General features: G+C 33.6%; 3 protein-coding genes across 3 annotated transcripts; 2 read left to right on the plus strand and 1 right to left on the minus strand.

Moving 5' to 3' along the window:
* Window positions 1–6,795: 6,795 nt before the first annotated feature.
* LOC145018131 (zeatin O-xylosyltransferase-like) lies at window positions 6,796–8,348 on the minus strand. The gene has a single exon (XM_078976046.1). It carries the CDS (start codon window positions 8,303–8,305, stop codon window positions 6,878–6,880), a length of 1,428 nt encoding a protein of 475 aa, XP_078832172.1. The 5' UTR covers window positions 8,306–8,348; the 3' UTR covers window positions 6,796–6,877.
* A 2,433-nt stretch (window positions 8,349–10,781) lies between these two features.
* Window positions 10,782–11,791, plus strand: LOC145016096 (uncharacterized). The gene is made up of 3 exons (XM_078974515.1): window positions 10,782–11,373; window positions 11,494–11,612; window positions 11,690–11,791. The coding sequence occupies exons 1-3, from the start codon at window positions 10,782–10,784 to the stop codon at window positions 11,789–11,791; spliced, it is 813 nt and encodes a 270-aa protein (XP_078830641.1).
* A 60-nt stretch (window positions 11,792–11,851) lies between these two features.
* LOC145016097 (uncharacterized) lies at window positions 11,852–12,675 on the plus strand. The gene is made up of 2 exons (XM_078974516.1): window positions 11,852–11,939; window positions 12,014–12,675. The coding sequence occupies exons 1-2, from the start codon at window positions 11,852–11,854 to the stop codon at window positions 12,673–12,675; spliced, it is 750 nt and encodes a 249-aa protein (XP_078830642.1).
* Window positions 12,676–14,375: the final 1,700 nt, after the last annotated feature.

Raw genomic sequence — 14,375 nt, forward strand, 5'->3', positions numbered from 1 at the left:
AATCATTAAAAAACACCAATATTGATGTGAAATCACCCAACTTTGAACTAGATATTGATGATTTATTTATGTTCACAAGTGGTAAGCTCTTCTTTCTTCACGAGGTCTTCTGGTTGCTTCCTATTTGGTACATATTAAAGTCGGCAATTACACATTTTCCACTTGTTCTTTGATCATGGTATCATCAATTTCATCTAAAACCTCATTATCTCCAATCTTTTCAACCTCCTCTGTGTCACTCCAAATTTACATAACCTATGACACCAAGTTTATGTTTTGTATCCTTCATTAACAAAGGATCAAGAACTTTCGATTATGAGCTCCATTAACATATTTTATGCAACATAAATAAATTTATATAATAACAGATCACAAACAAAATTACAAAATAAAGCAATTCCAATGGTTTTGGTCAAAAGGGGAGCCTGTAACGGATTTGTAAAATACGAATTAATCCAAATGTAATAGTTTGTAAAAAGCATAGCTTGTTTCATCAATACTGATGATCTCAATGTATTACCTGTTATGTTTGATACATGTATCACACTTCTTAATTCTCCGGTATTGAAAACATTAATTTGCTAGAAGAGAGAACAATGCATTTTGGTTTGAAAGAAGTAAATTTCATGTTATATATACATTGAATTTTAATGAAATTGTTGTTTTATTACTCATTTCAAATTATTATTTCAGTTCTACTCAAGTGGTCATTGTTGTCGAATAATCCTTTGACAAATCTTGTTTTTGAGGGAGGTAAGACATGCTCATCATGCCCCACAAACAGAAGAAGAGAAAGGAATTCGATTTTCAGAAGAAGGAAGAAACAGAAGAAGAGCACCGAATTCAATTTTCAAAAGAAGAGAAACATACCTGTTGGGCAGAATCCGAAAACGATTGGGAGACAAAGGACGTGCGGCGGTAGCGACATTGTGGGGTTCAACATCATCGACGATTTGGGTGGGTGGCATCGTTACAGTGGCGTCGTTAGAATCTTGGTGGTGAAGAGAACCATACGTGATTAGGAGTAGACGCGAAGGGAATAAAAGAAGAGGATGCATTTTGTCGATCGTTGTTTAGAGCAAATAAGGAACGCGTCCATTTTTTTTTTATTTTTCATACTTGGTTCAATATCTAAAAAAGTAAGAGGTAATTACAATTTTAAAAGGTAAAAAATAAGATGTAAACAAACAATCTGAATCTGAACAAATGAGGATGATTAGTTATCCTAAACTAAAATAAATACAAAATTTAGTTAGCATATTGTTTGAAATTTCAAAAAAATTAAGTTTCAAAAGATATAGTAACACTCAACATACAAAGTTTGTGCATCAAACCCCATCATTGTAGGATGTATTGTCCATAGTGAATACACTAATTTTGTTCAAGCTATCAGAATGCAGCTCAGCTTAGGAAAGGATTTGGGAGTGGAAATCCTTGGTTTAGGGTTAGCACCTTAATGACAATTGAATGAGGAAGAAAGTGAAAATGCATGATCATTTAGGCATCGTTATATGTGCGGTAATAGATGAGCATTGTAAATGAAAAGATGAAAATGCCCTCGTATGCAGGGCACCTGGGGAAGAAAACATAATGATTCTAATGGAAGTTAAAGGCGGGGACCAAATCCACAACTCAAACACCAAATAAGGACCTTTTTGCTAGAAAATTATTTTTTGGACCTTACCCAAATAAATCGAAAAACCACAAGGATCATTTTTGCACTTTTGTCATTTAAAAACTATAAATCTATTAAGATTATATATATACTTAAAACACTTCAAATTATGACATGCAAAATTGTGTGTCGTCTTCCTTTATGACATGGACTTTAATGACACACAATGTGTGTCGAAAATGCATGTCATAAACTTATGACATGCAAATGCTTGTCATCTTCCTTTATGACAGAGGCTTTAATGACATAACTTTACATGTCATCTGTACCCCTTGATGGCATGTAATGTACGTCATTAAAGGGTTTTTTCTAGTACTTACGATGTCGGCATTGATGTATATGTGAGTTTATGCGTTGGAAACATCGATCGAACTTGAATTTTGAGACCTCTTAGATTGCACATTCGCTGATGTTGGAATTTGAGTCCATTTTGGATCTTTTCTCAGCATCTCCCATGATCTCTCAAACCCAAACGTACGACCCATCTCAACTTAACATTATACTTTTACGACTTTAAGCAAATCGAATTCGTTGAAACCACTCTCCTTTTCTGAATATAGCTTGTTGTAGACAACGTTGAACTTGGTGCACCTCTTATTTAATTCTCTCCATTTACTACTTAGCATATCCATTATTGCAGTATAATTTTTTAAAGAAAGCATGAAATTTGATGGATGCCACTTCCCCAAAAGCTTGTTTCTTCATATTATTTCCTTGAGTTTCATTTTTTGATGTCCCGCATCACACTAATGCTAAAGCGTAATCCTCCTCTAGTGTTCACCATTATGGGATTTCTTTATTTTCTATAGTAACCATTTTTCATTTCCCATTCCCTATCTTGCTACTTCCGGATTGCGTTTTGGTGACAAATTCTAACGATGGTTACGTGGGTGGTTGCTTTTGTTTGGAGTTTTGGCATCAAAGATGAAGTACCAAAAAAAGGTTTTGTTTTAATTTTGGATTTTATCCAAAAACATTTTGTTGAAAGTAGGGTGAGGAAGGAAATTGGATCAGATGTGAAGTAAGATTGAAAAAAGTTTGTTGGAATGATATTTATGGTGAACTTTGGGTGTTTAGTAGGTTAATATAACTCTCGTATAAGACCAATATGATAGGAGAGGTTGTGTTTGGATGTGGGTTTTGATTTGGTGGATGAATGTTTGAGTTTTGCTTTATATTTTTAATAGAGTTTTCTTAATGTCATTTTTTTTGTACGTTAGAACCAAAACTTTATAAATGTTTTCTACTTTGCCATGCTATCAAAGCTATCACAAATTCCAAAGTTATTATAAAATTTATACAATAAAATATATTTATATACCTAAAAATATTTAATAACCCATATTGTATTGATATTTTTTAAATGCTATTTTTTATATACAAGTTTTTTCGCGTATTTAGAACTTTAAATACGAATTTTTATAGATTTTAGAATTTTATATATATATATATATATATATATATATATATATATATATATATATATATTAGAAATATTAATATATTTTTCGAAGTATAAATACATATTTTTACTTCAATTTTTTTACTTATACTTCTAAAAAAATATACTTATACATTATGGACATAAAAAAATAAATATTTATATTTCTAAAGAAATCTATCTATATCTCTGAAAACATAAAAATATATAGTTTTAAGTATTTAAAAGTACAAATACATATTTTTTTATAATTTTTAAAAATATACATACGTTTTAAATATATGTTTATATAAAAAATACATACTTTTATGTATTTGAAAGTAAAAATATATTTTTTTATAATAAAAAATATATGTTTATATAAAAAATACTTGTTTATATAAATAATTTACTTTAGTTTATATTTTAAATAATTATATCTTTTTCAAATTCTTTTACAAGTTTTATGTTGTAATTAGAGTTATTATTTGTATAGAAAGTAAACTAGATTATAAATCACGTTAAATGCGGGGGAACATTTAAAAAAATTTAAAAACATTTATATATATTGCATAATGATTATAAAAGAAAGTTTATGGCTATTGTTATTATTCAAATGTGAATAAGAAACACAGAAATCGATAAATATCTATAAATGTTGTTGGGCCTCTTTGTGGACAACGTTTTTTGTTTTATTTGTTGAATGACCTTCCTCGTCACATATGAGTATATTCAAACTTTTTTTTGTTACACGAGGAACAACTACATATAATTGATCATGAGGAAAGACAGATCTACGCAAGTATCATCCAACATTTGATAATGATTGTCATTGACTTTTGTTAATGGTCATAGCGAAACAAACTAATATGAGGAATTGTCTACGTTGAAAACAGAATGGAATTTTTTTATCAGATGGGGTCAACTTCATGCAAGATATATAATTGTTTGTAGGTGAAACGACAACCTTTCAATAGGTGGTGTTCTATAATGAATGTCATACTTAAAAAGTCTCCAGCATGCCTTACAAGCAAAAATATAATGACAATTGTAATATTCAACAATTTCATCAAGATCGTTATTTCCTTTATGTTGTTTTTTGTTATTTTTGGCGTCACTAAAAGACGCAGTGATCATGTATGGATCTTTGTTAATATACTTCAAAAATGTACTTTATCGATTCAAGCTGATTACACCACTCAAGATTCATATGGGCTTGGTATTGCTTCAAAAGTATTTTATTATATGGAACAACATATCCAAAAAAGAAACAAAATGTCATAAAAAAAATTAAGATCATTTAACATATCTTTCCTATACATTTGTGAAAGTGGTGACATTAATGAAATTATTGTAGGTTGCAAATTCGGTCGTAGGACGTTATGGGATGATGAGTTTGAATGTAATTCCGGACATTTAATAAATAACTCGACAATTAGTGGGGATGTAGAAGTTACTTTCTTAAAAAAAGTAATATAAAGGTGGATGAAATGAAAATATATTAGACATTAAATATGAAATTTAAAGGGAATATATTACATAAAAGGAAAATCAATAAAATGTATTGAACATCTAATGAAAATATTAAATTAAAATTTTACCGTTTGTGATGTCCGACAATGGTGGGTATGGTGATGTTTTTGATTTGGTTCTTTCATTGTTGGTATTCGTATATGTTGTATATGAATACCATAAAGTTTGAGAGAATAGTAAATACATAAATTGATATCATAACATAACATAAAAAATGATTATACAAAGAATGAAATTACAAGATATTGGTGAAGATAATAACAAATTAAAATTAGTTAACAAATATAGATATATAATTGGAAAACATGTGCCGTGCTTTTAATATAAAAGAAAATATGTATCAAAAATAGATGAATTAAATCCTTTTTTAATAAGATTAAATTAAATGATGGTTTCTAAATTGATAAGGGTGCATGATTTTGAAAAAATTTAAAGATTATATTTCCTTATTAAAAAATTTAAATCATAAATGTTTGGATTCTATATATTGAAACCTGATAAATATGTATATAATTATTTTAGAAATTGTTTATGATTGACGGTATAATTGGAATGATAATAATAGACTTGGTCAACATAGTTTGTTAGGAAAATTAAAAAAAATTATTGTTATAAAATCTTGTTTGTGGAATGATAAACTCACTGGCTAAAACCAAAGATTAAGGAGATTACCTTTAAACTTAAAACAAATTGACGATAATAGACATGGTCAATATAGCTTGTTATTTAAACTTAAACCAAATTGGCAATAATAGATTTGGTCAACATACATTGTTACGAAAAAAAATGTTGTTATAAAATCTTGTTTGTGGAATAACAAACTCAGTGGCTTAAGCCAAAGATTAAGGAGATTACATTTAAACTTAAAACAAACTGACAATAATAGACTTGGTTAACATAGTTTGTTATTTAAATTTAAAACAAATCGACAATAATAGATTTGGTCAACATAATTTGTTACGAATAAAAAAAAATTATTGTTATAAAATCTTGTTTGTAGAATAACAAACTCAGTGGGTTAAGCCAAAGATTAAGGAGATTGCCTTTAAACTTAAAACAAATTGACAATAATAGACTTGGTCAACATAGTTTGTTATTTAAACTTATAACAAATCGACAATAATAGACTTGGTCAACATAGTTTGTTACGAACAATAAAAAAATTTATTGTTATAAAATTTTGTTTGTGGAATAACAAACTAAGTGGCTTAAGCCAAAGATTAATGAGATTACTTATAAATTTAAAACAACTTAACAAAAATAAACTTGATCAACATAGCTTGTTATTTAAACTTATAACAAATCGACAATAATAGACTTTATCAACATATTTTGTTATTTAAACTTATAATAAATTGATAATAATAAACTTGATCAACATAGCGATTCACCTATAAAAAAGGATTGAATTTCAACCGACTGAAACCCAATAGACAGAGATGAAGCAGTCATTATACAAAATCAAGAAAGATGTATGAGAAATAGGACTGAATCGGTTCAGGGAAGATTAATTTAACACATAATACAATTTTGATTTTCAAAATTGGCTACTACATGGATTAAAAGGAGTTCGTTTCAAACTTATAGATCAATTGCGTAAAGAAACAATTACAATCGATTGTATTTCGGATGACTGAAACCAAGAAATCAAAATAAATAGTAACAGAACACGAACATTAAAAGGAGTTCGTTTCAAACTTATTGACATCGTTTACTCGTTTTTTAAGAGAAATTGATAACATTTGATTACCGTAAATATCAAATCCAAGAATAGTAACAGACCACGAACATCAATAAGTTATTTAATTTGGAAAGACGATCTGCATAACCACCAACGATTTCTCAATCTAATTTCTGAGACGACAATAGTATAAGGGAGAGATGAAGATTAGAACGATATATTAGATGATGATAGTGACAATAACATAAAAGTATTTGTAGTTTATTTTTGTTATGTTAACATCAGCGAAACTAATTAAATGGTTTAAAAATAATCAATGAAAAACATTGAGAGAGAGAGAGAGAGAGAGAGAGAGAGAGAGAGAGAGAGAGAGAGAGAGAGAGAGAGAGAGAGAGAGAGAGAGAGAGAGAGAGAGAGAGAGAGAGAGAGAGAGAGAGAGAGAGAGAGAGAGAGAGAGAGAGAGAGAGAGAGAGAGAGAGAGAGAGAGAGAGAGAGAGAGAGATTGTATATAAAAATATATTAATACATTACCGAGCTCATATTTGGCGAAACGATAAAACATTTGAACCTATTGGTATTGCCGAGTGATGTGAGAAATGAACGAATCAATCTCTTTACGAGATTCACCGCTCTCCTCCACCGACTTCTGCACTTTGTCCGCCAATTCCGCCGCCCTCTTCCTCACCTCCTCCCCTTCCTTGGAATCCATTAATCTCCTAACAACATCCTCCACCACCTCCGACTTCACCAACTCATCTCTATGTTCCCAATCGTTCACCACCAACCCAATCCGAAGAACATCAGTTATCAAAAATGCATTTCGTGGCTGATCAGAATGCATCGGCCAAGTAGCCATTGGCACTCCCCTTGATATACTCTCTGTACATGAGTTCCATCCACAATGAGTCATGAACGCACCGGTCGCGACATGTCCCAAAATCTCCATTTGCGGTGCCCACTCACGCACCACCAGACCCCGTCCTTCCACCCGCTCTTCAAACCCTTCCGGCAAATCCACCATTTTAGCCTCCTCACCAAACACATCCCCTTTGTCCGCCGCTCGTGCCACCCAGATAAACCTCTGCTGGCTTCTCTCTAACCCAATAGCCAGCTCTGTAATTTGTTCGTCGGTGAAGGTTGTTGTTGTCCCAAAAGACACATACACGACGGAACTAGGAGGCATCATGTCCAGCCATTGCAAGCATTTGTGACGGTTATGTGAAACCTTAAAAGTTGATTTGTCCACATGATTAATTAACGGCCCTATTGCCCAAAACTTCTTCTTGCCATTAATCTCTTCTCTCTCTAAATATTCAAGATATTCACCTTCGATGGCTCTTGATGAATCGTATAACTCTCCGACATGTGAACCGTCCTGGGCTATGATTTGAAGATTCAGAAAGTCTATAAACTCCGGCGAGAAACATCCATCATCAGACGGCAGCCGTTTTAGCATTCCCGGGTCCACCGGGAAGGGTCTGCTCCTTCTCTCCCAGGCTCCCCAAAAAGTGTCAAAAGCTGAGACCGGATTGAAGATGTAAGTCACGGCGTTTGGTATAGATTTTACGTCTTGAACAACGTACAACATCAGGGAATCATGGACGACGGCGACTCTCTTGGTGGTGCTAGAGAGAGAACGTATGAGCTCGGTAACTGGGCGGCGGAGATGGAGGGATGAATCAATGGCCGGTTGTAGGTGAGTAGGAAACCGGTTGGAAGGGTTGGGTGGAGGAGAAGAGAAGGGAGGTGTTGGGAATCCGTGGGAGTGGATGAAGTTGGAGGCGGCGGAGTGTGAACTGAAATCGTGGAAGCGGGAGCGCACTTGTCGGATATGGGTGGTGGTTGTTGCGAAGTGGACGGGGATCTTGTAGCTGGATATAATGCGGGATAGGTGTAGCAGCTGGTTGAGATGACCATGACCTACGAAGGGCACCATCACCACCACCACTTCCGCTGCCGGCGGATGTATCGTGCTATTTCTCTCGTCGGCGCCCATTTTTGGGATTTGATCGTTTTGTTGCAGAGGATTTTCTTATATGTTTTGAATGAAAGGCAACGATTCTTCGAAATATAAATATATCTATTTTTAAGACGTCTAGAATTAAAATACTATTTTCTTATATGAATATTGAATGGCGAAGCTTCGTGGTTTAGATTTTTCGTTATTTTGGGACGTGCCTAGATTTTTCGTTCGAGTAGTAATAAACTGGTGACTTTGATCGTTTTTAAAGTACTAGGCGTTAAAACTTTATGCAGTTTCTCCTCGTTTTCATTGTTACCATTTCTTCCTAAATACAACGTTAAACAAACAACAGGGTGTTTGAGATTAGCTTTTATAAAAAGTTAAAAGTTTGAAAATGTGTTGATAATTCTAAAATTCCAATGATTTTTTATAAGAAAAAAAAGGAGTGATTTTTAAGGATATTTATAGAAAAGTCTCAATTTTTTTTTGAGAAGTTTAAATAAAGTACTAAAATAAATTTTTGAACAGAAAAATCACAATATTTTGAAAAAATAATATAATCTATCATTTGCTGTTCAAATATAAAAAATGATTTTTTCGTTAATTTAGGTAAAACATCAAAATATTTTGACTTTCTTGTTTAAAAAAAAAAATTTAGGATTTTATTGAAACTTTTGAAATAAAATTGTGACTTTTTTGTAGATAACCCTGATTTTAAAAGCCTAACTTTTAGCTTTTTAGTATTTGCTCCCTGATAATTCAAACACATTTTAAGAGACAAAATTGCAAGTTTGGTCCCTGTGGTATGTCAAAAATTGGATGTTTGGTTCAAAAAGTTTTGTGGTTGCACCGGTGGTCCAAAAGCTTTGATTCGTTGTGGAATTGGTCCAAAGGCTTAACAGCTGTTTATGCCCTCCGTCTGTGTGAGGGTATTTTTGTCAATTCACGCCCATTCTTTTAATATCTTATTAAATTAAACCTCATCATCCTAATTAATTGATACCTACAACCAAATCCTCTGTGCATTTCATCGATTGACTCTCCTGTCACTTTCATCTTCGTTCGTTACCTAGAAGCCCTAATCTCCAAGTTGAGTTTTTTTTTATTGTGATCGCTGTTATTTCAGTGTATGAACTTACTAATGTGGAATATATTGCTCTTAGACAAACTGTTCAACGCAAAGGTGGCTTATGGTAAGGATTTTGTAATTTCTCTGTACATTACTTCTTTTGTACGTGAAATCATGCTTCTGAACTTATTTTTGTTGTTGGCTTAAAGATGGGCACCTAACATTATTTACCATCAAACTATACCATAGAGGTGAGTTCACCAAGTTTCTTGATGTTCAATACATTGACGGGAGTGTGAACTATGTTGACATGGTGAATATAGAGACGTTTTCAGTTCATGAGTTGGATATTATCATGAAAGGGTCCAGGTACGGTGTTCCTCCTGTGATTTACTATCACTTCCTTGTGCCTGGTGGAGACTTCCACTTTAGTCTTAAACCCTTAGGCAATGATGATGATTTACGAACTTTTTCCCAATATGTGCGTGATCACAAAATCATGAGGGTATATACTGAACATGGTGAGACAAAGTTACTTACCTACTTTATGAATCCTAAACCTGTTAGGAAGGTAAATATTGTACAAATGGATGAAATAGATGAAAATGATGATAATAAAAACCCCACAGCTGAGGTATAAGATTTACCAAGCGCACCTAGATCATCCCCTGTTGAGGTTAAGGTACAACCATTACATGTCGAGGTTCATGATAGACAAAAAGAGCATATTGTCAATGACTTTATGGAGGCAGCTACAGAATTTGATATCGGTTTGTATCAAAAGATATTACAAGCAAATGCAGATGTTCATGAACACGTACAAGTAGAAGTGGAAGAACATGTTCAAGATGAAGTAGAAGTATAAGAAAATGCACAAGATGAAGTGGAACTAGATCATGGACATGAGGCTACCATGGAAGATAACTTCGATAATTACATGGATAATTACATAGACAACTACATGGATGATTACATGGAGACTGAAATAGAGCATGATGATGGGAGCAAATTTGATGGAGAATATGGGAGCATATCTGATAGGGGAAAGGGTAGTCACTGTGATGAGGAAGATGACAGTGAGGATAGTGATTGGATGGATGAGGTGAATATCATTCCTGAAGTTGAAGTGGATATGAGGGATTTCCACATGAGCATTGACAATGAATTAGAGTTTTTTGAGAAAAGACTAAGGAATAACATGGAGAAAGATAGATATCAGGAGCATGAAGATATGGAGTTGGATGTTATTGATAATGATGAATAGGATTCAGCAAATGATGATTTTGAGATGGGCAAGAAGAGAAGATAGGTTATTAAAGAACTAGGTAAGGAAAAAGGTGTTCTTTAGGAGAAGTACATCAATCAACATTTCATATAGGACAAAAATATAAAAGTAAAAAAGAGTTGAAAGACAAAATTGCCCATCATGCCTTGGAAACCATGAAGAATCTTTTTATTAAGAAAAATGATAAAGTTAGGTTGCGGGACACATGCAAAGGAAAAGTAGTATTCGATGAGGGGCAAGTGGATGGACCTACCATTGGGAAGAAAAGTAAAGGCAAAAGTAAAAAGACAAAGACAAGTACTGAACTGTCTTGTCAGTGGGTTTTACAAGCATCTAGGAAAAGTGAGGAAGAAAGTTGGTGTGTGAAAACCTACCAACCTGAACATTCATGCCTCAAAACAAGAAAGGTAAGAACGGCCACAACAAACTTCCTCTCTAAACAGATTATGGATCTAGTGGAATCTAACCCAACTATGCCAATCAATGTTGTACAAGAAGTACTTCAGAAAAGATATCAGGTGAGCTTCTCCAAAGACAAGATATTTAGGGCTATAGCAGATACCAAAAAACATGTGATGGGATATTACACAAAACAATATGATGTGCTGAGAGATTACATATTAGAGTTGCAGTCCACAAATCCTGACACAACTATGAAACTGGAACTGGTTCAACAACCAAATCTTGTAAATTCAACTTCAAGATTTTTTCAGAGAATTTATATTTGCTTAGGTGGAATGAAAAAAGGTTTCAAATAATGCTTAAGGGATTTTATTGGTTTAGATGGGGCCTTCATGAAAGGAGCTTACCCAGTGCAGATCTTGACTGTAGTTGGCTTAGATTCTAACAATGGTATATACCCATTAGTATACGTCATTGTTGAGTTTGAGAACACACAAAGTTGGAAATGGTTTCTAGAGTACCTGGGAGATGATTTAGACCTGTCACAACTTTCAAACTTCACTTTCATAAGTGAAAGACAAAAGGTAATAGATTTCCTTGATGTATTTTAGTTTTCTTATTACACTTGTATTATACTAACCACAGTTTAATGACTTTGTAGGGATTAATTCCAGCCATTGCACAGTTGTTCCCAGTTGCTGAACACAGATTTTATCTTAAACATATATATGAAAACATGAGGAAGAGATGGAGAACTACTTAGTACAAAGATAGGTTATGGAACTGTGCCAAAGCAACAACAGTGCAAGAATTCAATCGTTTGATGAAAGATCTTAGTGAATATGACATAGAAGCTTATGAATGGTTGAAGAAGATCCCACCACAACACTGGGATAGAAGCTATTTCACAGGTAGACAACTCTCAATTCAGTGCTAATTTACACATATTTACTGTATGTTGTTCTAAATTACAATTGTCTTGCAGGTAGACCAATCATAGACACAATTTTGAATAACCTATGTGAAGTTTTTAACAGTAAACTGATAGAAGGTAGGGATAAACCAATAATCACATGCTTAGAGTACATTCGGGAGTACATGATGAAGAGGATTTGCAATGTGATAAAGGTTCAACAGAAGTGTGTAGGTCCATTGACTCCAATAGCAACAAAGATCATGGAAACAAACACAACAAATGCTTCTAACTACATAGCCAGGTGGAATTCCTCAGACAAGTATGAAGTACAAGGACCATGGCAAGATCAACATGTTGTTCACATGGGCCAAAGGGTATGTAGCTGTAGGAAATGGGAATTAACAGGAATTCCTTGTAGGCATGTAATTGCAGTCCTGTTTGATAAAGCTGACAATGGTGAGGAGGTCGGTGAACTTTACACTTATGTACACAAGGTGCATTGGCTTGAAACCTGGAAAGAGGCTTATTCCTACAAGGTAGAACCAATCAAAGGTCGTATCATGTGGCCTGTTAGTGATTGTCCTATGAAGATTACCCTCCTCCACATCGTAATCAGCCTGGTAGGCCCAAGAAGAAGAGGTAAAGATCCATGGAGGAAAAATCTCAAATTATGGCTCAAAGTCAGAGCCAAACTCAAAGTCAAAGTCAAACAATTGGTGCTAGTGGTATAGATGGTCATGGTCCAGGGGGCAGTGGAAAACTCACAAGAAAGTTCATTACTGTCACTTGTAGCAAGTGTAAAAACAAGGGACATAATGCAAGAACATGTAAGGGGCAAAGAGGAAATTGATGTGTTGTCTTGTTGGATTAAGACTGTGTAATGTGTTACTTTTGGGAACTATTGTGATGTTATTTCGGCTGTCTGTTTTATGGTTTTGATAATTTGGAAAACTTTACCCTCTGTTTAGAATGATGTTTTTTTTGGTCATGTAACAAGAATTTGGTATGTGCAAACAATTGTTATTTACTTTGGATGTTCTTTTGTTTATGCATCATTGTCCTTTACTTTTTAGCATCTTTATGTTACTATTTGGTTATGTTAAGCATTAACAGTTTGTCCCATCACTGTTATGTCTAGTTGAACCAAAATATTTAGATGTTTGAAACAAATAACTTCATTACCCACTAACCAAAACAATGCATTCACTTGCGTGTCTAAAAGAGTACATTCACAAACATAGCAATCTTCCTAAATCTACCACAAAATAAACCACTAAAACATGGACGAACTACTTCATCAGAAAAAAGACAAACCCAAAAAAACCCAGCTACATATCATGTACAACGTTAGTTTTGATTTTTCTTCCTTTATTTTTCCAATATCATACATGAACATTTGATTTTCTTCCTTTAATTTTCCAACTTCAGTCTTTAGCTTGTTGATTGATCTCAGTAACCCATGTATTATTGATTTTGATCGTTCACACATTTGAGGGTCGATCCATCCCACAAACCCACATGTCGAATCCTAGCAAACTATAAGAAGAAATTGAGTGATCGGTGAAAAATCTTCATAACCATCCACATGAATACTAACCTCTTTAGGGCATCCCAAAAACGTCGACCAGGGTTCTTATCAGTCCAAGCCGTTCGCACTATCGCCATTTGACCACAAAAACACCTCACCATTGTTGAATTTGAGTTTGGAAGACACGATTTTGATTTTAGCAGGAGGAGATATCGATTAGGGAAAAGATGGAACACACGTTCAATCTATTAATAGGGGGAGTAGACGTAAGGGGAGTTTAATTTAATAAGATATTAAAAGAATGGGCGTGAATTGATAAAAATACCCTCACACAGACGGATGGCATAAACGGCTGTTAAGACTTTGGACCAATTCCACAACAAATCAAAGCTTTTGGTCCACCGGTGCAACCCCAAAACTTTTTGGACCAAACATCCAATTTTTGACATACCACAGGGACCAAACTTGCAATTTTGTCCATTTTAAAACTGTCTTTTGTAAAAAACTATAAGACAATATTTCTTTTATTGAAAATGAATTTTTAGGTTAAAAAACAATCTCAAACACCCCCTAAACAGTTTCATGACTTCATATCAATATGATATTCCCATGCAAATATATGGAAGAAGATGATAAATAACCAAAGAAATATATTGTAACGCTTGTAGATTCGGGCTAGTCAATTTAGAGATAGTAAGCATGAAAAATGACTTTTAATAGAATATTAGTTATAGTATATGTCACAAGGGTTCCGTACATATAACGAACGCCGAAATTCGAGTTATAACGAAGAAGTTATGAGCCTTCGAAGTTTTACGGCAAAACCGGCACGACACCGGGAATCATAAAAAGTGAATTACGATAAAATACTTTCTAGCCTTAAAGATCTAAACGAAAGTCATA

The sequence above is a fragment of the Lactuca saligna genome, chromosome 9 (genome assembly GCF_052625555.1).
Source record: "Lactuca saligna cultivar CGN05327 chromosome 9, ASM5262555v1, whole genome shotgun sequence".
NCBI lineage: Eukaryota > Viridiplantae > Streptophyta > Magnoliopsida > Asterales > Asteraceae > Lactuca > Lactuca saligna.

What these genes read in the sequence shown, in the direction of transcription:
- LOC145018131 (XM_078976046.1), bottom strand. Translation starts at nt 8,305, where the DNA reads ATGGGCGCCGACGAGAGAAATAGCACGATACATCCGCCGGCAGCGGAA.
- LOC145016096 (XM_078974515.1), top strand. Translation starts at nt 10,782, where the DNA reads ATGAAGAATCTTTTTATTAAGAAAAATGATAAAGTTAGGTTGCGGGAC. An exon ending in CTTAGGTGGAATGAAAAAAG is followed by an intron (nt 11,374 to 11,493) that starts GTTTCAAATAAT and finishes TATACCCATTAG; the next exon opens with TATACGTCATTGTTGAGTTT. An exon ending in TCATAAGTGAAAGACAAAAG is followed by an intron (nt 11,613 to 11,689) that starts GTAATAGATTTC and finishes ATGACTTTGTAG; the next exon opens with GGATTAATTCCAGCCATTGC.
- LOC145016097 (XM_078974516.1), top strand. Translation starts at nt 11,852, where the DNA reads ATGAAAGATCTTAGTGAATATGACATAGAAGCTTATGAATGGTTGAAG. An exon ending in GGATAGAAGCTATTTCACAG is followed by an intron (nt 11,940 to 12,013) that starts GTAGACAACTCT and finishes ATTGTCTTGCAG; the next exon opens with GTAGACCAATCATAGACACA.